The sequence below is a fragment of the Varroa destructor genome, unplaced genomic scaffold, assembly GCF_002443255.2.
Source record: "Varroa destructor unplaced genomic scaffold, Vdes_3.0 BEIS01000002.1, whole genome shotgun sequence".
Classification (NCBI taxonomy): domain Eukaryota; kingdom Metazoa; phylum Arthropoda; class Arachnida; order Mesostigmata; family Varroidae; genus Varroa; species Varroa destructor.
In genome coordinates this window covers 45,719,022-45,744,791 of record NW_019211455.1, presented here as the reverse complement: position 1 = coordinate 45,744,791, position 25,770 = coordinate 45,719,022, and the positions used below count along the sequence as shown (strand labels likewise).

Sequence of the window (25,770 nt, the reverse complement as noted above, 5' to 3'; positions counted from 1 at the left end):
TTTCAATTATCAGGGAGATCGCAAACCTCGCCTCTGTCAACAAACGCATCGTTCTACTTACGACGTTTCACGCGGACACGTCTCTGTCTTTTGAAGTAAGTTCTTCATCGCTAGTAGATATAGAAGCGATGGCACATGATCATGCAAGGTTGACTGAACTTTGTAGTGGCTCCAACAAATAGTGAGAAAATTCCTTCCAGGAACTATTTAGAATATGTATATTAAACAAGTGTGTCTGAATCGAAAATAACTGTATATCGTTCTGTCCGTCTAAAATTCCCACAATGCCTTTCGGATAATACGTTCTTATTGAAAGCACCTCAGACGCTATTGGAAAGAGTGGAAAAAATCAGAGCTACGCATAGCATTGAAAATTAGAGACCTAGATATGTCCTCCGACTCCCAAGGAGTCTTCATTAATCATCCGTGAGCACCAACTATAGCCTATTGCTTTAAAATGTTTATCTATGAAGGTGCTAATGCTCTAATTGGTACAAGCAGCCGACTTAGAAAAAGCCATATATTGCTTTGTTCAATAGAATCCAGACCTAAAGTCGCCGTTGAGCAAAAATTATTAAGAACCATACTTTACAGAAGATTGTTATGAAATCATCTGATTTAGAAGCAGTTTTTCGCTAATATCACTTACGGAATACGATTGACCTCTATGTACGAGTAACAGCACTTTTGTCACTTTAGAATTGTCTTGCGAATGATTTGCAATTAAACAACGGACACCATCTACGCAGATTACTGACAAAGACAAGAGACAAATTAGAAACATTTTACTGTTGAACAATTAGGTTCATCTCTATGCATTATTTCTTAACTGAAAAAAAGATAGAAAATAGCTAATAAGGGTAGCATAAGTGTGCCATTCGAACTTCAAGAGTTAACTGAAACAACAGAAAATGTAATTGCCGAAAAAACTAAGGCAAATGGGAGAGTGTGAGGTAATAAACAGAGCCACAGTGAAACCACTTGAAATCTTATATACATTTCGTGAGTTTCACTGTCAACATCGTTCTAGGTACCCTACCGATTTCACTATAGACACTACACAAACACTATAGACAGTAGGATATCTTACACAGAATGCGTCTGTAATTGCAATTTTTGCAGTCCATACTTCAGTAACATTGGGTCCTATCTAGTATTATAGTGATGAAGCTTTGGCATGATCCAAAGATTTGTCAATCGCAGCTAATCATTTACATCATATCACCTAGATGATTAACTGCGAGACGTATCATTGACCCCTAGGTGTATATACACAACATTTTTCTTTTCAACGAAGTAACAAACAAATAATTTGTCCTACAGAGATTGATATTTCATATAGTTTGGTGATCCTAAAAAGAAGCATTTGTTTTTACTAGTGCTTCGAAGAACTGCCACAGCTCGGTAAAAAAAAAAAAGCTACGTCGAAGACACGCGTTTGATTCGCACATGCATACTTAGCTAGTGTTCTATAATGCGACATCGATGCAAAACATGGTTTGTTTGTTATCATTTTCACATGAATTTAAGTTTATATTAGGATTTCGCTAAACGCTTCAAGCAGCAAAGTTTCCTTTTTTTTTTTTTTTTTTTTTGTTATTAAAAAATCGTCGCCTACACAGGATAAAGGCGTCTACAACTCAAACAGCGTTCTTTTCAGCGACCGAAACGTTTCAGTCCCAACATTATATCGCATTACGCTAGTTGCCTATAGGACGCTGAACACATTCAATACTCTGTATTTATTAAGCTATGTTACCTACGAAGAAGTGCCTACGTGTTTGTTTTCAATGATGAGTATCTATTAATACCTTTCTATGGTAAGTAGGTATTGCTATCTTTTACCAAAAAGGAAAGCTATATATGAAAAACAACACGATGAAAAATTAATGACTCTTCCTTTCATTAGCATAATTTTGCTGTTTTTGTTGATACATTGATGCGTTCTTCTCCCTTATTTATAATGCGTCGCCTCTTAGTTTTATTAATCGTTACTAGATCTTAGCGATTTCGTATATCGTGTACATCGATCCACATTTCGCTTATGAAAATTATTTCAATTTTGTTATCAGCATGACTACAAGTGCCAGCTTGACGTTCGTCCATTTTTCTATGTGTCTCGTATTATTTTCACTGACCCATTTCACTGTAGTTGTTGTATCAATATAATTCTTTTAAATATGAAATGTACAAATTCGTTTTCTACGTTCGTCTAGCTTTTCCTTGTCTGTACTCTGGCGTCATTCTCTCACCGTAGTATTGGCACAGTTCTATTCTAGATGGGATTCTCCCTTTGTTCGAAAACGAAATTAGGGTAGCATGATTTACAAAGGTCAACAATTTAACGCGAGCAGACCAACAAAAGCATTACATTGAAATAAATATTAGGATCCTATATATATGGAGGTAACAGAGAGACTAAAACAAAGCTCGCAAGCAACAATAGCTTGTGCTAAAGAAATCGATTCGTGAACTACGATCGTGTAAAACATTATAATAACAATAAATGTAGTAAGCATGCTTTGTGTATTATAATACGTAGCCATATTGCAACTAAATCGACGGACTACAACGTTCTGGATAATTAAATTTATGAATAATAAAATAAAGTGATGTGCTTTGTGTCTGCATTATTTCGATTATTGGCAACAAAAAATGGGGCGCTTCCATGTTGTGCTACTACTACTAATCAAAGATATTTACGATAGAGTAATAAATTATCATAATAAAATAATTATACGATTACTCAGAATTTATTATTGCAGTAAGGAAACTGTGTGATAAGTCAACTCATCGACATGTGCAAATTACAGTAATAATATTTAATAAACAACAAAAAAAAGACAAAAACCTGCTAATCTAGCGGTTTTCACTTCAGCTTGGAAGAAAGTAACCAAACATTGTGTTACTGACTAGTGGAACAATCTATAGTCCCTGCTCATCTCTTCCACTACAACGGATCCTGTTTAATCGTGTAATCATCGCTATCATCATTCGAAAGCCAAACTTGCAAAATGTCCTACATCTCGTCGACCTTTTACACTGTCTGTGTGACAACGGTGAAGCCAGCTAATGAACCCAGACGTGCATGTACAGCTAGCTTTACGTGTTATTCGAACAACATAAAAAAACAAATACACTTTTAATGTAAAATATGATATATATATAGTCAAATAGTGAAAGTTTGCTTGCTTGGTCTTTCGCCACGCAAACAGGTCGAAACAGATCATCAACAGTTACCCCAAAAAAAATCGATAAGGATTAAATATGCTTTCTTTGTACAAATCGTATCTGTACGTAATATGCTAGTGTCACTTGATATTACACCTAATAATACTCAATAAGCACGGCATTTTTTAGCTAACAGCATGACGCTCTTACTCCGACTGTTTTTCGCACATAATCGAAACACACGGACATACATTGTACCACGTTACTCAAAAATCAGGGAGTGTGCAGAGGTCACTTGGTCGACTTTTGCCGTGCGCAACTCCAGTACAGCACCCGATGTCCAATATTTGTTGCATCAAAATTCACGGATTTTCGGTTCGCGCCAGAGAACTTGAATGAAATTTTGCGCTGACGATTAGTTAGCGCCCGTGTTCGCTCGAGCCGAAAAGTAGTCTACATATTATTGCGGGATTCGACCGGGAGACGAACTGGCGGCAAAGTCGATAAGCGGGTCTAAAAAACGCATGTTTAATTCTTGATCTGTTCGTTTGTCCTTGAAAGATTGCGTTTGTTTTCGATAAGTTGTCGTGAATGCACTAGGAGAAAAGGATTAGTTCAGACCTATCAGGCCGTTAGTGTCTGTCTACCACGTACAAGTACTAATCCCTTGTACATTTGGTGGCATGTACCAGCAGCTTTCCCATATGCTAAACATCTAATTCCAGCCACTCTTGCTGTATCTCTCCACGAAAAATCAGTAGGCAAAAGGGAATATCTGGTTTATTTATAGGTTAAAAAATTGACTTTACATATTCTGGGGTTTTGTATTCTTCTTATCCATGGTTTCTTTGAAGCAAACCTGTGTAAAACGTAGCGCGAATGAAAATGTTTACTTCGGAGGTATTATACAATTATCTAAAGATAATGATAATAAATATAATAATATTCGTTATGGCCTTATTAGTACGAAACGATTCCGCGAGCATTTTGTGATATTGCCTAAAAGGGAACATGTCTTCGTTTGCAATACCAACTCCGTCTGGTAGAAATCTCCCAAGCATTTTTGTTTTAACTTTACCTTTCGTAAATTTTCTATTTGGGACAAACACCACTTTTACGAGCAGCGAGATCTGTTCATCATGTTACGGAATCTATTACTGTTTGTTCCAGTCATTTGATGGTCAGTTCTTTTCAGTCACATTTTTACTACAATCGTTGGGATCACAAGCGGGACATCGGTCTTTTTTCATCCATGTTCTTCCGTTTGTATAATGTTCAATAATAATGGTAATAATAATAATAATAGTAGTAGTAGTAAACAGATCGCAGCTCCTGACCCACTCTCTACACTTAGAACTTGTCCTCCGGTTCCTGTCTGCGAATGCCTATTTTGCATAACCCCATTCACTTGAATTTTCATTTCAGTGAGCTTCATTCACTTGAAAATTGCTTGTCACATAACAGTGTACCGTTTGTGCTACATTCATATATTTTCTTTCGTACACTCTGGTCTCACTTTTTTCTATAGCTTTCTTCTTACGTCTTGGGAGACTTTTTACCCATTTGCAACTCACCGCTACTGACTGCAGCTGCTTCCTGTTATTTGTATGAATGACAGTGTGATATATATACATATATATATCACTCTGTCAGCGCTCGTGATTTTTATGGTTTATAATCGCCATCAGGAAAAGAAAAACACTGTTTTTTGGATAATGCCTGATTTGGGCATTGTATAGTTGTGCCCGCATGCAAATTTCGCTCCATTTACGTTTAAAGACTTAAATGACTCAAAGATCTTTTGTTGAATGTTATAATGGGCTGTGTCATGTGATAGTCTCAGTGTTTTTTGCTATTCCGTTCCACTATAGAATGCAGTCCTTTAAAGCACCGCTGCGCCATGTATATAACATCGCAATTCACTGTAGGTTTCTGTCGTTTTAGTCGTCGTATTTCCTATACTGATGTTGCTTTTGATCTTGTTGAGACGTAAATAGAAGTTTAAAAAATTTTAATCTACGGGTAAAAGTCACAAAATAGTGACATCGTATGCTATGCACGGCGCGTAATGTCTATGACTCTTGAATGACTCCAAATCTCACATGTGTATTTGAAATTACTTGTATTTACTAATTCATGCAACACACGCCTTTTTCCAATTCTTTGTATATACTAATTAATACAATAGTAATTATAAAACGTTCACTTGCTCTGCTGTGGGGTTCTGCTTATTCCCAGTCTTGTATTAATCACTATCGCAATTTTTCTCGCATTCAAATATTGACGAGTCCCTCTCATTGCAAATGGTTGCAATCGCCTGCCGGACAGTAACTATTATAGTATTATTTTATTGATTCCTTCATGTCAGGGTCGTTATGCATAGTCATCAGCGCTTTTCGTGTCTTGGCGTCTGTTGTGTGCTCCCTAGGAGATGGCTCTGATTTTGTGCATTAACTGGCTTCCGTTAATAGTATATAACGTATTCTTCAGTGGTTACAATATTATACGTTCCCCGATTTCGTTTGTTACTTTCATAATCCCTCGAAACTTCATGCTCACTTCTTCGGTGAAGCGGACGCCGTTTCCTTAGCGGGTAACGGGGGCGGCTTCATCTTAGGTGGCAATCTCCTCAATGCCACGACGTCATCAAGTCCACCGCCAACGGACATCGACGTGGGCACCGATCTCCCAATGGAGGTACCGCCAGATCCAGCAACACTCGAATACGAGGACGATGGTACCCCACCACTCGATGTACCTCCTCCACCTCCTTGGAGGCTCATCGAGGAGTCGATGCTGTTGACCTTGAGCGGCAAAGGCGGAGGCGTATCCTGATCCGGGAACGAGACCGGCAGGCTTTCCTGATGCGGGAGACCACCAAAGAAACTGCCCCCTCCATTGTTGCAACCTCCACTAGGACCGTCTACACCATCACCTAATGGAAGAGGAGGACTCAATGGGTTTCGAGTGTACTGCGCCGACGATGGACGACTACGTCGTTCTTGCTCGACCCTCGAAGGCCTCTGAGTGACCAGCGGTTCGCTAAGTTCGATAATCGATGTCGTGTCACCACCACCGGCCGACATTGAGCTCAGGCTGTGAGTAGAAGCTGAACTCGTCTTCTTGCGTAGCTGTCCGGCAGTTTCGCAACAGTCACCGGTATGATGCTCCAGACCGTTGTCACAGGCAGCGCCAGAATTCCGCCTATTTGTCGTTGCGACCACCATGCTGGCCGATAAGATAAGGCCGGTACTGCTGGACCCGGTGGTATTGCTTGCGTTTTCACGTTCTCGGCTATCGCGGGACTTTCGCGTTAGCGTTAAGTTAGCCTTCCATGATCGAGAGTTCTTACCCCCGGCGTCCGGAAGCGAAGCGAACGATGAAAAGTTGTTCGAGTTGTCGCGTTCACGATTGTCTCGATGGTTATCGCCACCACCACGAACTGTTGGCGGCTGCGAGATCAAGCTTCGCATTGCACGGCGTTGATTGCCATCGGCTAACTCCGTTGGCAGGCTCGCTGTACCATAGTGCCGTTCAATATGTTCTCTAAGCTGGACAAAGCACGCTTCCATGTGTTCGTGATGTTGGCGGATTTTGTCCAGCATGCGCATCTTATGGACGCGCAAACCTTCGGCAAGAATCGGTACGAGTAACGCGATTGTTCTCTGTAGTATTGGCAAAAACTCGAGATCCTGCGGAGTCATGTTTTGCATTGCCTCTTCGGTGAAAAAAGCCTTTTCGTAATTGGTTATACCGCCACTCACTGCTGGATCGATGATGCCGCTCAACTGCATTGTGAGCGGACTGAGTGGCGTAGAGCTGTCACATTTCTGCTGTTGGATACTTTCGATCAGCTTGCTATTGGTTTTTTCCATTGTTTCGATAGCATGTTGGATTGGTGAAACCTCGACAGTCGTCGTTCGAACCACTGCAAACCACCTCAATAGGCCGGGCAGCGGATGCGCAATTTCCAAAGTCTTTCGTTCAACCCACATGTTGGCAAATTCATTTTCCTCGCTACTACCTGATGGCGTCTTGCGCATAAGTCGATCAAACGTAAACTCGCGAACCTCATTGACTTTATAGTATCGAAGGATATTATCATGAACCGCTTTCCCACGGAAACGCTCCTGGTAAGCCATCACTGGATCGACGTGGTTGATCTGTAGGAACTGCCGATTACTTTTTGTGACTTCATCGTCGGGTTCTGTTAACTTGGTGAGCAGGGACGCGTTGGGAAACTGGTTGAGCAGGCGGGCCGAGAAGTCAGCCAGACGCTCGTATTCTTTACCCCGATAAACGAACACCTTATTTTGCAGGAACGCCGGAAACCCTCTTCCGTAGTAGCCTACTCGGAAGTACTCGGGTTCCGGCCGCAGAACCTATTAAGTTGAGTCGGATGAAATACGTCGTTATTGAGCCAAGGACAGACATGTATATTTTGGTGATGGGATCCTCGTGTACTGTTACAAAACTGACAGCACAGAATTACATTATCAGAACGATTATTATAACTATTATTGGCATTATGATTATCGGTCTTGCACTGTGACAGAACCATTGCCCTTAGAAGCCGAAACCACTTGGGCCATAACCAAGGTTTAACCTTAGGTTAAATTATAACCAAAGCCGTGGACAAGTAAGGAACTGAAAGCAAATATTTTGTGCGGCACACGTGCGTAGCCAAATGTAAATACATCTATGTAGATAAATCTATTCACTTCAAATAGCCAAAGGAAATTACTACCACAAAGCACGCACACGCCAGAATTGCCACAACCGAAGTTAGAAAAAAAACGCGAGAATAGACACGAACCTTCATGATGTTGTCATAAAAAGTGGAGATCTTTCCGTGGATCTGCGAGAGCTGGTTGTAATCATACGTCTCGTTCTCGTAGAGTGCATCCAGTTCTTTGCAGAGGCCGAGGCCTGCTTCCCAGAGTCGGCCTTTGTCAAAATTCTCCACAATGTCGTAATACAGCTGCTCCTTGAGGTCTTTGTGTGTATCGCAATGCGGATACTTCGACGATCGGAGCAGATTTGGCAGGACGTCGTCTGACCAGTTTAACAGGCGGGCGTGCTGTTTCAAAGCGAATCCGGCTTCGATGAAGTTCTCGCACTCGAGGTGCAGATCGCATAGCTTGTGCAGGTAACGGATATACATCTCCTTGCGATTGATCTCATTGTAAAATTCGAGCAGATTGACGGTACAACTCATGCGGTTCTCCTTGCTTTCGTCGTTAGCTATTGAGCGATACTGTAGCAGTCGATCCATAAGACCACCAGCCATTTTCACGAAACGCGGACCACTCATCTGCAAACCAGCATGATTTTCCACGAGACGTTGAAGCAGTTCGCAGAACAGCTTCTGATATTCGGGATCGGCTTTACCGCCCTCCACCAGTACGTCGACTTTGGTGATGAATTCGTTCTCGAACAATCCAAAGTGCCCTTTTGTTCCTGTTCGCAACGTGCTATAGAATTCGCATTGCATCATATCGAAAAAGATTGGTATGGTATTCTTCCTCAGGTCCGATTCAGGGATCATGGTCATCTCGAGAATAGGTCCGACCATCGCCGGAATGAATCGAATTTTGTGTTCTTGCAGTGCGAACCACATCGAGCGTACTTCATACCCTGTTTCTCGGCGCATGTCTTTATAACGAAGAATCAGTTTGTCTCGTTTATTCGGCGAGAACTGCTCCAGTTGAAGGGATTCCTGTGTCATGAACGCTATTGAACAATGAAAAAAATTATTCCAAACCTGCTCGTTGAATGCTCGCTCCTTGGCTTTGATTGTGAGCGAGAAATGCCGCAGACACCGAAGCGTTACCGAGTTCTGCAGCATAATCATGTCACACCAGTCCTTCGGGTAGACCGTTTTTCGTACGAGATCCTTGAAAACGAGCAGAATTTCCATGAGGAAGTCAGTTAGATCTGTTTCCGTTACGAAGTGTCCCATATAGCTTTTAAAATGGAAGTCGTTCATCTGGCGGAAGATGTCAATCATTAGCGCTACGACATTACCGACAAGGGGAGAACTCCAATCAAGTCGGATTACAGTTTGAATAACGCTTCGAAGCATGGTCATCATTACGATGGTGATATCGTTTGATGTGTCATCGCCGCCATAAAGCGACAGCATCATCTCAGAGCTCGTCTCGATCGCCAACTCAAACTCCCGTAGGCGGTGAGGTTCAATCTTTCGAACATCTTCGCAGTCGAAATTATCGAGGAGATTCTTGATATGACTACAGAAACAAGGTAGAAGGACATCTCTACAGTTTCGGTCATCAAATAAGCGTGACTTGATCACGTCCTTCATGCAAGTTAGTTTCTGTGCCATTAGTCGGCCAGGGGGTGCGCTGTTAATTAGCTGCGTAACAATAACCGATAACCTGGGGCCATCGAACACTTCAAGGACGTCCGAAATCACGCAGGGAAAATACATCAGACAAGCGTCCTGTAATTCGACCATGTTCTCTGATTTGTAGTTCATCAGTTTCGTGATTGAACACAGCAATGAGTCCAGCGACTCGGCAAATGCTTCCGCGTCATTGTCCTCGTTCAGGTGGGCGAAGAGCTTGCGTGAATGGACGATAAACTTGAGCAAATACTCGAGAGAGCGGACGACACGAAGTGGAACGCCGCCTGTTGGCTCGTTTAGTGAGTTGACGGCCAAATGTTCGACGTAATAGCGAAGCACAATAATGAGCTTGCTGTAAATAGAGAACACGTCGATAATATTTAATGCATACACGTTGGTTTTTCAAAGCAGTATGTCAACTTACACTGAATGAGAACAATTTGACCAAGTAAAACAAGCAGCAACTTACTTGTATGCAAGTGTAGCACTGAAATTCTCCTGGATGTACAAATCAAGCACAGGCCGAAAGTGTTGATATTTCCGGTCGGAGATGAGGCCAATCAGAAACACGAGGCATTCGAATACTAAGTTGTCATATACTTCGCTATCCCCATTTTGTCCCAAGATTGTGAACAGCGCGTCCAGAATATCTTGTAAAAATTTAACGACCTCTTCGCCGTCGACCTTCATCAACGCCATTAGGTACCTAATATGCAAACACGCAACGATTGAAAACGCCATTTATAAAAATATCAAACCCACATCTAGGTACTGTTTCACAGCATCACACATCCTAATGAACCGAAATGCAGCTCAATGAAAACACTGTCCAAGAAAACGTATATAAAGTGGTGAAGGTAATTTCTACAGCTAAACAATAATCTGATCCTTTTGTATAGCGTACTACGAAGGAAAAGTTACGTAGTATAAAGCGTACTGCGTTAAAAAAAAAAGTGATTCAACCATTATATTGAAACTGTTACATGTAAATGTTTCTGCTGAAATCGATTGCCATAAAATCGGTGATTATCCTTAGCCTTCACCTCTCTACTCGTCACTGCATCATCGGGACTAAATAAACCAATTTAGAAACTAAGGTGATAGTCAGTGCCATATAGAAAAACACTCCATATTAGTTACATTAGATAAATACGACACAAAAAGGTTCCTTCGGTAACATAATAGTCCACGAATGTGCATTTATGGCGTTTAAATACCTACATCTTAAAAAATAGACTAGGCATATGATAGTGAGATTAGGTCCCTTAGTATTACTATAAAAAAAAAAGGAGACATTCCATTATCAAACAAAAATAAGTAATGCTAGTCATTCCTTGGGGAATTCAGACTTTACTTCGTTCGATGAGCTTCAGAAGGAAATATTTGCTACGCGTCACGTCTACATTGAAGTTTTTTATCGATAAACTTCATTACCTATTTCGATAACGATGTATTATTGAATCTCTAGGCCTAACCATTTTGTTACTCATACAACACATTAGTATATGCAGTTCTTTTCACAACCTGCGCTGTGACAGACGGTAGCTACGCAAATAAAAAACTCCATCGCTCTTCGAATACTGTTTGCTTCACCGTAGTGGAACTTGTGTGTCATCAAATATTCCAAAATTCTATTCACTTTTAAAAAATTAAACCTCCTTCCAAGAAAATTAGGCAAAATGACGCATGAAAATATATCCTTTGGCAGCAAACATATTCTAAGTTAGAATATGATTACTTACGATATCGTTTTCTTTTTTTGTTACATTTATACAGCGGTTAACACGCAATCGAATCACAAAATCGGATGAATATATCGTTATAGAGAAATAATATTCAATCGATTCTTCGATGTAAAAGGTCAGGGTATAAGTGCGTTGAGGTCACTTGGATACTTTACTTAAAACACAAACAAAATTATGGCTTCTATAAACTTAAATAATCTTCACTTGATTGGCTGTCAATTTCACTCCTTATGGATACATTATTACGCTGATTTGGTCCTAAATCCTCTAAGAACATGAATAAATACGTAACATGAAAAGAGCTTTCCTACATTTACGAATCTATACTATCTTCTCTTTCAACCCACCTTTGCAAATCGGCCTTATTATCAAACCACTTGAGCAAACCAAGTAAATCAACGTTTTGTGTAAGCTTCGTCGAGCAGACAAGCGTGGAAATCTGGAAGGAGTCCTTCGACGACAGCGTCAAACCGAGCTTGTTGTTACCTAGAGAAGATCCTCCATTTGGCTATGCCAGTCCGGGAACCGTCATCGTGAACAGCATCGGGTTTTGGGGTAAAGATACATAGTCACAGCACAACAATTAAACCGAACAACCACTATACCATAACTTTTTTTTTCTTTGTTATTACAGATATTGCTTCATTTTACATCTATATAAATCTGGCTTTAAAAGCCATTTGTAAACATTCGTATTACTGCTTACCAGCTCAGCCAGTTCTTCTCGTGTCGAGGGCAGCGTGTCCAGGTAGGAAGTATCGTTTTCCATGAATTTCTTATTGTCGATTCGATAGATTAACAGATCATGAACCTTGTCACTCAGTGTGGTACCGTTGGATTGCATCAGCTTGACGAACGACATCCCAAAAGGTCGTTCCGTTTTATCCTTAGCTTCATTCGATGACCGGTGCCGAAACGTAATCTGCATATTTTGATGTGCCATGGGAAAACGAAGGCTGATAATCAGGGCGCGTATCGCAACAGCGATTGCATTGACTTCTTGGATAGCTACTCAGTAAGTGATTTATGCTGTGCTCTTCGTGACTCTTGGTTATTCTGTTAAACAATTGAAGGGCTAAGTAATTTTCGGGGCCCAATAAATTCACGAACTGCTTGTGATACGGGTCACGGGACCTATTACTACTACTACTACTAGTAGTACAGGGGTGTATCGTAGATCATGTAACCCGTATCGACTTTCACGGAACGTAATCTAAATTTATTGACAGAACAGTTATTAAATAAACTAAGAAAAGCACAAATGTTGATATAAGCTGAGGATTTACGTACGACTGTTTGGAGAATGGCGACGCAGATGACTTACCCGAAGGTGTGCGTTGTAAAAATCCTCGATTGGTACGTCAACCTTAAACGTCTCACTCCATTTAGGCTTGTCTTCGTGATAGTAGATAAGGGACTGATATTCAGAAGTGTTTTCTGTACCGGCGCCTATTGAGATAACACCCGGAAGGACGCGGCCATGTGCATCACATACTTTAACTGTTACCTGAATAAAGATAAAATGTAAAAGAACAAGCACCGCAGATTTAGAGATAAATAACATGTAGATTAAAATAGGAAAATCACTTATACAATAAAGCTTCAGACGCGTAACCCGTAAAATATAAGCCAACACTTGCACATTTTACGGGGATTATTTGTAGAAAAAGGTCAATGTAAGAATAAGAATATAAGTAAATGTTCTATAAATTGAAAAAGATTAGCAGAATACATGAAAAGAATCATGTATTCAAACTTTTCGCATAAAGCTAAAGCAATAGCTTCGTAATTATTATATTGCTCCACGTCCAACAAGTAAGATTAGGTTCGTACATAAGACACTTACGACAATAACGGTTATCTCAAAAATTAGTACGCAAGTTTAACCTGACCAAATGAGGTAAATAGTGACTGACGGTGACGTAAATTTAAGACGACGAAGTATAGAAACAATCCAAAGCCATATAATGTAATTGTAATAATATATTGTATAGCTTAGTACGGAAATTGCAACAGTAAGGCTAAAACTGCAACCTTCCTACGTTGATAACACGGATATAACACCATGTCGATGGAGTTACTTATTGGTATACATATACCCCATAATTAAGACCAGAACATGAAAGGGACGAACATTTCAAGCATCCATGGAGATTCCTGTCACCTCACACAAACTCCCGCTCATATCCGATTTTATAAGTGGCACCCCTAAGGGGTTCCAAAAATTGCGAGTGCAAAAGTAGTGCACACGCAGTAACTTTATTCAGGTGTCGGCAAAGCCAGCCTCACTTAACGCTCACTGACCGACTTGCACCCCTGGGCTAGGACAGTATACCCAATATACTCACCGCTCAAAAGGCTCCCTACCCTTGACGGCTTAGTTTCGTTGGGATCAGTTACAGCTATTTGCTTGTGCCAAATTTACAACAAGGTATTCTACTGGAAATTCTAAAAAGCAATGCCAATGCATATATCACTTAACATGTAAAATTTTTATTACATGATCGAAATCGAAATTCACATGCGACGGCCAGAAACGGCCGATTAGACTAATAACTCTGCTCTATTCTCGAGAAAGCCGTGCGTATGTCACACGAGTTGTTTTTGGTCAACCGACAAAAGCAGCTGACGTTCGCTCCCCGTAACCACGTAAATAATCGCTTTGTTTTTATGATCACAATATTAATAAACGCAGAAATTAATTGTTAGAAGCATCATAGAAGGTCAGAGCTGTGAACGGCTTATAAGTGGCTTTGATAAATATTTGAGAAAATTGAATTCATATAATATAATATATATATATAGAAAAGAAAACATCTCAAAGCCCAATATGCAAAAGCTTTGGTTCCAGTTGTCAATTCAAGGTATGTTTTAGTGGAAACTCATGCCCAAATTCATACTGGCCATCAATGCGGCGCAAAGCAAAATTTCTACGTTACTCCACAAAGGAAATACGTCTACACATCTGCATGATATATAATTGAGAACTATACTAATAATTTTTTCATAGCAAATACCTGGATCGTTATACGTGTGTTTATGCTTTGGAAACACTTATTCAAGGTAAAAGTTTACGGGACATATTACTATAGCTAAAAAACGGAAAACGTGTATTCGAAATGCAAACGGTTTCAACAAGAAAAGCTGATTATACTACCCAATGGAAGTAACAATCGAACACCAACTGTATAGGATAAAATTAAATCGTGAAGGAACAATTGAAAAAAGTATAAACAAGACATTCTCTATGAAAAGTAATGTTGTATGAACACAACTTTAACCCTATACCTGTATGTTTCCTCCAGTTTTCACACCTCCTCGCGCAAATTCCGCCTGTAAAACAGTTAAGTAAAGGTCATTTCGCACATCGCCGGGCAAGATGATTTCGGGGAAACCCATTTTTCGTGCAAGAGACGTCGTGCCTGATATCAAGTGGGGATTCTCTTCACGGACAGTTTTTTGATCACCAGGTAAAGCTTTGAACGTGAGGTGCAGCCCTAAAGTAAGTGAAAAGACACAGCAAACCGGTTACTTAGGCTTTTTCATCACTATGAGAGTGCAAATTTGCAAGGTTCATGTTTGAATGTCATTTGAGCTCGCTGATTGAATAATGATAATAGCTCAAAGCAGGATGTTTCAACTATACTATAGCCTAATACCTAAAGCTGCACATTACTTCGAAAAATCCCATTTTTTTTTAATTAGAGCTGACTTTTAAGGAAACTCCGCAGCCTAGTTTCTATATGGATCTAATAAGAACTAAGTCATGTTTTAATCTTTCATCCGGTATCTCAATCAGCTAAACTTTTAAACATAAAACAACGGGTGGTAAATTTACATACAATAAAATATTTAATAAAGTAAATACCTCGCTGTTCTTTCTGGGTAACCTCCTTACTCAGGTTGGTCACCTTCCGGATGAGAGCGTCAAGCGACTCGTGTTCACCGCACGGTACGCAAGGCACAAACGTTGGCTTCTCCTCGTCGCCTTCGGTCTGTCTTTTCAGGATCGCCGTGACATCAAGCACGGCTACGCCAAACGGCCGTCTCATATCGCCTGATTCAGTTTTAACTTTTCCTGCAATGTTTCGTAGACGCCAGGAATATACCAACGTGAATAGCCCGCCAACGCAATATATAGAGGGATCAGCTACCTGTAGTTCAAAAAGAACTACGTTGTTTGTTAAGTCGGTCCCATAATATTGCAACTGTTTGACGAGATAGCCGATCCAGAAGGTTTCATGTTATTGTGAAATAAATACACCAATATTCTGCTTAACTTCATTAATAATAATGATAAAAATAATAACAGCAACAAAATGAACATTACGCTACATCTCCTTGTATAGACAAATTAAAAAAGCAAAACGCATAATCGCATATTATTATTAAATTACAGTCTTAAGCAAAGTTATTTTACATTTTACATCTTATGATAGCCGAACTAGTTAAAGGTAACCTTCCGATGAACACGTTGAGTATCGAATAGAACCGACTGCTACCTACCTGTAATACTGCCAATATTCCCACTCTTTCGCGTTTCTGGATCTCGCATCTCCATGGGCCCAATACGGACAACTTGACACACAAAACAGACACGTTCACGTCGTAGATCTTTACTGCCGAGGTCGGTGAAGAGACAGCGCATCGAGTTGTAGTCGAAGGTGTTCGCCGTCGACGTTTTTGTCCACCTAGTAGCGGCAGCAGCGATATAATGCTATGAATGCGTATTCGGAACCACAAGTATTTCAAGCTAGACAGGAATCTATTTTTGCATTTTGCAAATTTTTTTGTGACTTTCCAGGAACCTTCCGTTTTAGACTGGAAAAGATACTGTCCCAGATACAAAACTGTGCGTTATTCCTAAGGGTAAGATCGCAAATAATGTTGTTTGTTCTCAAAATAAGCCAACCACACAGAACTAAGAGAAATCCTTCAATTAACACGACCACGCTGAGCCACGCGGTATCTTGCTTAAACATTTCAACTATGCACTGTTTTTCGCACCTGACAACATAATTCTCCGTAATGAACCTCGCTTCCTTTGGATCGTAAAGCGACATAATGAGATCGACATCGTCGGTAAGTTTGCCCCCTTCAAAACGTCGAAATACGACCATCACATTCAGGCAATGCGTGGTGCCCAAATTCGCACTGCTGCTGCTACTGTTGGCGCCGGAGGACCTCTGACTAAATCGCTGGTTGTTATTCGTGATGTTGTAGCTATACGGATCCTGCGCCATTTGGGCCTGCGCGCTTTTCTGTAGTGCAATTCTTTCAGCTGCTTCCACGTGAGCAAAGTAAACAGCAATCGTCGATGTGAACTCAGGATTCATAATGTTACCTACGAGATGAACATTCGATCAATTTTACAACATTCATGGTGTACCAAACTTGTTACAAGTTCATACCCAGTTGGGGCCTAAGCAAATCCAAACTATAATTAATCAAAATTACCATTAAACCAATGAATTTACAAGAGCAGTTAGTTAGTGCAGGGCTTGTATATGCTAACGAGGACAACGATTGGAGCATATCTCTATTATGCACTTCGCTAAACAAAACTAGAAAAATAAATAATCAATAGAAGCGAGCCAACCCTCTGAGTACTTTACCATTCGAATCCCTGACGACGATGTCGAGATCGAGAAGCGCATTACCCATCTCGATGCGGGAGATCACTTTTTGTTTGATTTCTCGTAGCTCGTCCATAGGGAGGGTGCCGCTGAGGATCTTCCGCCGCGCTTCTACCAGCTCAAATATATAGGAGCGAACCGTGTCGAAGGAAGTTCGATTCCGGAGATATAACTGCTTCCAGAGCGGGCCCCATTCTCGCAATACCTGACGACATAGAGAGTAGCTAGCGAGATCAGTCGCAATTTAGATGAAATTTGACAAAACTCGGCATAGTTTATATGAGCCACTTGTATTATACAATGGTGCTTAATCTCGAAAAACGTATGACCGTTGTCGGCTACATGCCGCAGCATGGAGAAGGTGGTAACGCCGGGTGCTTAGAACTAGAATATCTCCGGTACGAACTTCGTTGGGCGTTTTATACCATACGTCTCCTAATAAGTCGAGTAATTCGATTATAATATGATAGCAACAATATGCAAGATAAACATTCTTTAAGTGTCGCGCAATATAAAGCTACGATCATTTCAACTGACATCATATAGAAACGGGTGGGTGGGATTATGACATGCGCGCCATAAGAAAAAACAAATATGGTAATTGCTCAAATATTGTACTTTTAAAGTATTATTCTCTCGTAATCCCAATTAACACGTACAGCTGTTATCTCCTTGATGATAGCCGGTTCTTTAGGGATGACCTCCTCGACCGTTGTAATTTTGTCAACGTGGCACTCTTTGATAGCAATATAATTTTTCGGGAAGATACCTCGAATTTTTCGATTTCGCATGTTAGTCCCATAATACCTGTATACGCATTAGATGGAAACAAGCAGAAGTTATTATTTAGTATTCAAATTATATCTATTAATAGAAATCTATATGAAATGTGTGTTACAGCATTTTAGCAAAAAATTAGCCAATATATTATAATAGCAACTTTTAGTTAAAAGTCTGAGATGTTGCGTCGAAACATTTTACGACACGGATAAAGTGATAATTTGACATTGTCCATTTACAATTATCATACCGACGAAGAATTATTATGAATAGGTACAATTTTCTCTTAAAATATTTTCGGTACATGACGCTCTTAACCATGCACATGCACGTATATCTGTGACAGGCGTAACGTACCAGTCAGCATTTTCCTCGAGAATATGAACAGTTTCACCGACTGTCAGCTGAAGTCTGTGAGGTTTGTCGTTTGAGAAAAAATTGGCGATGGCGACGCCGTACTTCTGTTTGTCGGACACCGGTGTCCACTTCATTCTGTGACTGTCGCCCCAACGGTTCACAAAGAACGATTCTACCGCTGATGGCAAGTAGACTTAGGGCGCTGGCAGTTCTATGCCAATCGCCTGTAAAACTTACCGCAAACGTTGATCAAATGAAAAAGGTGAACTTAGCATATTATCTGACGAGCTATCAATAACGAGGTTCGAAACTGGGCAAAAATTTCCTCTTTGTGACATATATAATCTCAGCAATAGAAACCAAATGTATATACATACACGTATAATAATACTTTATTTATAAATATGCATACAATCGAATCAGCGAGTTTCTATGTAAATCGGCTAAGAGTAGTCATTGAAGGGGCGTTTAAGTGAGATCGACAAAGTTAATTAGTTTTTCTATGGTAGGTTCAAATACTGGGAGCCAGCAGAATTATTTGAAGCACTTGTAACTGGTCGCCAATGGCTGATGACTGCCCCTTAGAAAGCCGATGTATAGGCGAAGCATGAAGGACTTTATGCAATGTATGATTTGAGGATTATTTTACAGTTTGATTGGACAGTATGTTACTGATCGGTGATGCTCTTCGAATTTACGACGACAACTTCAAGACAGTTCCACAGGACAACACATAGATGAGCCTCAAAATATTCGACATAGACAAAGCGGCAGCTGTCCAGTGAACTATGATATTAACCCATCTGGTGAATTTTCGTGAGAGATATGAATGAGAAAGCTAGACAACGTGTTTTTATCTTGACTACGTAAGCGTTGATAGGGACACAGATGCAAACCTTATGCCGTTATAAATTCGAGTGATCTCGTGACGTCATAATAGTTCCACGCGGGAAGCTATGTGTTCGTACACGTACAAGATCACGTAAGAGCAACGTTTCAACCGTAATCGTTAATAGATCCCGTTAATTCAATTCAAAGACTCTGAAAACACTACAATGGAGCATTGCCTACGATATAAAAACAAAGCCATCACGATTACAGTGAGCAAAAATACCCGCTCTAAACTGGTCGCACAATAGCTTTCCCTTTATGTGTATACGCTATATTACTTACGTTGTTTGCGTGGGTCATTGATTAGTTTGACACGTATTGGAAACACAATCGTTCGATGCACGTGTTTTTTGAGATCTCTAAGCGAGCCAAAGAGTCGGTCACTCACACGTACTAGTACTGACCGTTCTAGATGAATTCGCTAGGCGAAACATTTTGCTAATGAATACGTAATGTGTTTACAATGCAGTGATCTCCGGGCAATCTGCGTAGTGCGTAATCAGGTTATAACTGGTTGTATTAGACGCATTCCTAATAGTGTGTTTCTATGTATAGGGCCTTTGTTTGTTTGTGTATGTATATGTGTACTTGTATGTGTGTGTATGTCTGTGTGCGTGTGTGTCTATCTGTGCATTCTGTGATTGTAATTCTGACTTTTAACGTACAGCTTTCTATAACGAACCATTGCACCATTAGAAGTTAATAAGAATACACGAATTGAAATTTATGTCTGTAGAACACTGTTATTCTCTTTAGGACTCTTTTTGAAAGCCAATTAAGCATAGTTTCAGAGGCATTAGCCTAGCAGCGGGCTGGCGCTCGCTGCGATGGTGGTTACAAGCATCGTCGCGGAGACGTCCATAGACAGTCACTACCAAAAAGCATGAATATTGGAACCACCGACAGACACCCTATTCATCATTAACGGCCTGTTGTCGTACCTATAGCTATGCTCAGGTTACAGGTGCCAATTACGTCACTCCATAACAGCAGCAGCAGCGGAAACAGATATACCGTCGACCGCAATAGCTGTTAATAAAGACTGTTGTCTAGGCAGCGAAAACCGCACCGTTAGTGATCAATAGAAGCAGATCAGATAAATCCCATATCACACGTACGCCAACGATCATACATCTGGGAAGACTGATTGCCCTGTGATACGTTGTCCATTCGTTCAAGTTAGCGCGGCCATCTCAATCGTCACCGGTTGCTTCGGTGATAGTTCATTCGCCGTTTGTTTGATCGCTGACGGCTCCGCGCCACTGGCCGCGTATGACGTGCGCGTTATGGAATGTCCCTTTCTGATACCTTCAGCCTACCGCAGTCGACTTCGATTCGCGTCTACAGAGCGATAGGGCCGCCCGTAGCAGGACGGAGTAGGCCGTTGTGGAAGATTGGAGGTACACTCGTTTACTACCAGCGATTACCAGGTGTCGCTAACGAATTAAGGGACACAGTCGGCTACTTTAGCAGGCTGAACAGATCGTAGCGAGCGTAAGCAGGTCAAAATATATGCTTTATGTTAAATAAAGTTACATCGAAAAATCGGAAGGATAGAGCGGGGGTGGAGAATTGAACAGTACAAAGTAAATGGGGTACAGTGGTAGCCAAATGTGAAATACGCAGACATAGCAGATCAATGCCAAAATAAGAAAAAATCCGTAACAGTAGGGTTAAAGTGTGCATGAAAAATGGTTTTACGACGTCAAACAGTAGGCAAGATGTTGTTAGGCATATGTATGGGTTTATCCAGTCGTGATCAAGCACTAGTATCGCCCATCGGTAACTGAGTTTTAATAGAGGAGCAGGCAAAATGCGTGTCCAGCTTGAGTCCCGCTTATAGAGCCGATTTTGATCAACGGGGCAAATGGCTGTATCCACGATAATAGGACGTACGAGATCGACGATAACGACTATTTGCTATAGAGATGGCACTATATAAACTGTTGTCGCTAATAACCAATAGGAAATATCATCTAAAACTAGTTAGGCAAAAACATTAACTGAAAACAAACATTTTTTAGGGTATAAAATATATGTAAAGACATCTAAGTTGAGCTTTATTGTATCGATATGCTTAGCTATTAATATTGAAAATCGCAAAGTAAGTAAATAAAGGTATTGTTTCATAGAGCGGTAAAAATATATGGTAGTAATAAATTGTAGCAATTGCGAATTCAGTTTAAACAGAGCTGCCGCCCATGTTTCTATGACGCACCAGATCTCTCTGATTCGAATATGTTCAATGACACGGACTTAACCATACCACACTGACCTTTAAGTTTTTTTGTCGGTCAGTTTTCAGTGCTAAGCACCCTGTATCGTTTGTTTAGTTGAATTGACTTAGTTGAATTGACTAACTTAATTTGAACTCACCTCAATTGACTATAAATATTCAGTCATGGCTTTTATAAATTCCGACTGCCCGGCTGGCTAGTCGACACTGGCCTCTGCACCTCCAAACGAAAACCGTCCGCGATGGATTATCAATAAACCCATTTCTTTCATCTTGATACTAAAGATATGAACTTGAACATCATTCCACATTTGACGGACAAGTAAACCGGTCGCGCGCCGTGATAATTCTAAACACAGGAACTGATATATCCGTTGCAAGCGCTGGGCGAAAACATTAGACCAATTTTGATGTTGTTGTTGTTGTCAAGGCCTGAATAGGTTTTTGACAGTTATCAGTTTAGCAGATCTCACTCGCATGTGCCAGAGGCAGCAGGGGCTTCTACCGCCCCCACTGTCGTACAGGAGGCAAACGCATCACAGCAACACAGAAAATAGCAGCAGTAACAGTTACTATCAAGTGCCGATTGGCTGACAACAATACAAGAAATCTTTGACAGGAGGGCTCAGCCCGATCGTCGAACGAGTGAAGGCTTTAGCTGTTCCTCCAACTGCCTCTGTGCATCATCCGAGACCTGCTACCCACTAGAGCAAGCAAACAGCATTGGTGGGTTGACGGCTGCGGACGAATCAACGTCCGCGTCGTCTGCTTCCATAACAGTCGTTTGATTTTAGGACAGTTGTAAACAACGCATTGGGGGAGGCGGATAGAGACAGCACAACATTCACATGGATAGAGACTATTACTTACCGATGTATGGGTAGGCATAGAAAAAACAGAGAGAGAAGAGGCCAACGAGAGCTGTTCCAATAAACATCAAGCTGGCGCAAAACGCCCGAGTCAGCTGAAGAATGACAGGGAGGTCTTTAGGTGCTTAAAGGAGGATAGCTTTGAAAGGAAAGAAAATACAGCTGCGCGCGAACTTCGCATAGAGTTGTACGATAATGTGCCGTTTCAAGAAACGCCTAACGGCACCACCGGATTTTCTATCTACGAGCAGGACACGCTGTGAGGAAAACTATCTGATGCCGGGGGTGGACTGGGCTAACCAGGGGTTATTCCTCATTGGGCTCTTTGTCAAGAAAGATTACTTCAATAGACGATAGCAATAATTGTGTTTTTTGTCAAACAAATATACAGGTGTAGCTTGCTGTCTTTATAATGTGTGCTAGTTAAGCGAAAGGGTAAGACAGTTAGTGCAGTGTAAATAATACTAACCATAAAATTACGTAGTATTTAGCTAAGTTTAAAAGTGTGCTATTTTCGGCGTAGGCCGTGTTTTCTTATGTATAATATAATTGAAAGGCAAACTAGCGAAATAAGCGAATATTCTTCCTATTATTTGAAACAGTACGTTTCTCTTAGACGCGTTTCAGTGCGTTTTGCATGAGTGGCCAGAAGTAAATATATCCTGTATGCGACGAGGCGGAATTTTCTTGAGAATTAATTTGAAAAAAACCTTTATCCATAGTGTTACAAAGTTGAACAGACGAACGAAATACTATACTTCTTGGCTGTGTAACACAATTTTAATGTAAAGATCAGGTTATATTAGATAGGCTCCTCGATTCTAACTAGCTAGAAGCTGGCTGCGTCTGAAATACGACCCTAAATATGATAATATAGAAGACAAATATGGAAGGAGTCCATCTAACTCCATACTGAAAAATTTTTTTCTACGCTCGGTCATCTCATCTTTAAAAACAGTAGATCACCTGTTCAGGCAGCCTTTAAAATCATCCTGTTATAATCGGGTCTCAGTAAGTCTCCGTTGCCAAAGAGTAAGTTTAATGCATTGAATGTCGCAGTCAACAAGCAGCCCCAAGGTACCCTCACCCTATGTGCCTAACATTAATAAATACAACTGATTGAATAACAATTTATAGACAGGAACAGTTTGGATTGTAAAATATAAACAAAAAAAAATTGACGATATAAATTCTCTCTTTTACTATTCGCTACGCTTTTAAGCTCTCAGCAAATCGATGATTGCTGAACACGAGATTCTGAAATAACAACGTATTTTTATGGCGGACTGGATCTTTATGCGGGGGAGCGGATTTTGATGGACGGTTAATAAAGCCGAGTTACAATTCCATACATGCAACTAAAATAATCGCAATCTCAAAAGTTTTCAAAAATTTCGAAATATATATATATATAATGTAGCTAAATATGTTTTTCGTATTAGGTCAAACGTGTGCTAACCCATAAAGAAATAAAATGATCAGTGTATTTTTGCACCGTAGGTTCATAGACGGCAATCATATATAAATTAAGTTAATTCTGTGGCTGCTGCATGTTGGGCATGCCTTATTGAAATCGCTTCGAAACAAATTCCCGTTTTCTTATCTTTCGTATGAAGCTAACGTTATCGCCGGCACATACATTGTTGGTATTGAAGAACGGTACAGATGATGCTACGCCTCGAACAAAATGCAGTTCGCAGATGGGCTAATTTGGGCTATCGGAAACACTGTTTCACGTCGCGTAACAAAACGTACGATAGATGAATCATAATGTTTGAGCTAACTAACTGGGTTAGCTAATAAATCATCATAAAGTGTCGTCGTTTTTTGCAGAAGACAAGGATTTTCTTTTAGCTTTTATTGGGTGACTAACATAATCATAGGAAAAGATTAGTGACCCATGTTGCCTTACCTCTAGTTCATATAATTTCATATACGACGAATCAACGATATAAACATCGTCCATTAATATTTTCGGATCAGTGAGATGTAATGAGATTAAAGAGTCTTCGGCGAAAATGCTAACACAGTAATTTCTTCTATGATAACGACTGTGTTTGGTGCTCGCGTTAAGTATAGGTTGGTCCATATAATTCCACCATTCTTTATTCATCACGTAACAATATAGTCATTTTTTTTTTTAAAGTAAAGAAGAACAACAAGCAGTTCTCGCAGTAAGTAGCCTTGCTTCAAAGATACTTATTGTACTGGTGAAGTCATAGCTATTTATGCAATTCAGTAAGGCGGTTTGTATGAACCGTGCAAATGTAGATGAAGGTGCCGAATAGGAAAGTTTAGAAAAATATGGCTTCAGCTAAAAAAAAAACGGTGTGTTAATTTTCGTTTAGAAAAAAAATTTTTAACATTTCTAAGAAAAAAATTATCCGCTCGACTCAAACCTGGACAGCGTACCCTTTTTTCTGTTATAGTAGAACCATATTTTATGACATACCCATTTGACTTTTACTTTTTTAGTGATGCAATTCCTCCATCTACATGTTCAACTCCCCTACGCTATGCCACGAAAAATCACCTCAAAGATAATAAATTCTAAGTCATGCACGTTGAAGGAGACGGTTCGCTTGCCGGCAGGAAGTGCAAAGTAAGGCTGCCGCCAGTACAAAGTAAGACGCGTAGCAGCGCAGCCCAGATATAGAATTAGGTAGCGTTCGAACTTGAATATTCAAAATGAAGGCTACGAGCCAAATGAACGGCCTGGCCGATACGCAAAGCAACTAATTACCACTATGGCAGCATATGAAAGGCTATGGAACAGATCAGCTAAAAGTGTTGTCTCTAAAGGCCAACGAAATCTATTCAGGATAGCTATGTTAGACTTTTCATCAATTCTGATGGCCCGTCATTAACTTATAGACAGTGACCCTTGTATTATGTAATCTTTGTTACCATTCGATTGCGCGTCGTTAATGATGGAGCTGCGAAGACTCGCTTGATAGATGCGACAACCGAAAAGAGTGAGCTAGAGAAGAAAGCACTTAGTCAACCTTCGCTTGGACTGAGAAGGTTAAAACTTGGCAAATTTATAACAGGTCGACCATAAATCGAAAAAGTAATGTGGTCCGATAGCTCGTTAGTTCAAGGCGAACGAGTGACGTAGCCAGGCGGTTACTACGGGGGATTCCAGATGTTGGATTATCACAGGTAAGTTAGTTATTGATGAATGATTAACGTTTAGGGCGAACGACCATTAACGTGACTAATCTGTGACAAGGTGCATTAAGTAGTATACAATGGACAACGAATTGCATTTCTTGAAGCACTCCAAGCTCTTGTAGGATGCCATCCGAAGCGCTTTAGTTCATATTTCTTTATTATTTTAGATGTTTCTGCATCGTTACCACATTCATTGTAAACCATCGCCTCTGGAGAGAGTTTAGCGCGGAGCTGAAATTATCTGTTCCAAAACGATCAATAGGATGTTTCCTGTACTGATTTGATACTATTTGCCGCCATACGTACAACTAGAAGTTCAGTATACGACCGGGCGTGCAATTATGTCAATCAATAGATGATAGCATGACACGTTCTGGTACACTATGCTGTGACGTTGTTAGCGCGTAAGTTATTGTTATTACAATGCCCAGACAAGTTGGAGCCGTTCCCCCATGGATGTAGGCTAGAAAAGTCTTTTAGATGCTTTCTTAGGCTAAGAGTTGTGGAAAGATTCAAGTAAAATAACCGAGCACATAATACAGCA

At 40.4% G+C, this 25,770-nt stretch overlaps 1 protein-coding gene and 1 non-coding gene across 3 annotated transcripts; both read right to left on the bottom strand.

Moving 5' to 3' along the window:
• Positions 1 to 1,886: 1,886 nt before the first annotated feature.
• mbc (dedicator of cytokinesis protein myoblast city) lies at positions 1,887 to 21,945 on the bottom strand. Of its 2 annotated transcripts, none has more exons than XM_022791199.2 (14): positions 21,324 to 21,945; positions 18,057 to 18,288; positions 17,579 to 17,726; positions 16,899 to 17,124; positions 16,291 to 16,627; positions 15,790 to 15,974; positions 15,152 to 15,361; positions 14,572 to 14,780; positions 12,608 to 12,790; positions 11,990 to 12,205; positions 11,631 to 11,791; positions 10,008 to 10,244; positions 7,988 to 9,890; positions 1,887 to 7,553 (listed from the first exon to the last, which is right to left on the bottom strand). In XM_022791199.2, exons 2-14 carry the CDS (start codon positions 18,188 to 18,190, stop codon positions 5,727 to 5,729), a joined length of 5,976 nt encoding a protein of 1,991 aa, XP_022646934.1. In that variant the 5' UTR covers positions 18,191 to 18,288; positions 21,324 to 21,945; the 3' UTR covers positions 1,887 to 5,726. The 2 variants fall into 2 exon arrangements, with proteins under 2 accessions (XP_022646934.1, XP_022646933.1); XM_022791198.2 differs by having other exon boundaries at positions 18,057 to 18,280.
• LOC147757877 (U4atac minor spliceosomal RNA) lies at positions 13,498 to 13,614 on the bottom strand. The gene has a single exon (XR_015322600.1). It is a non-coding gene; the product is annotated as a U4atac minor spliceosomal RNA (small nuclear RNA).
• Positions 21,946 to 25,770: the final 3,825 nt, after the last annotated feature.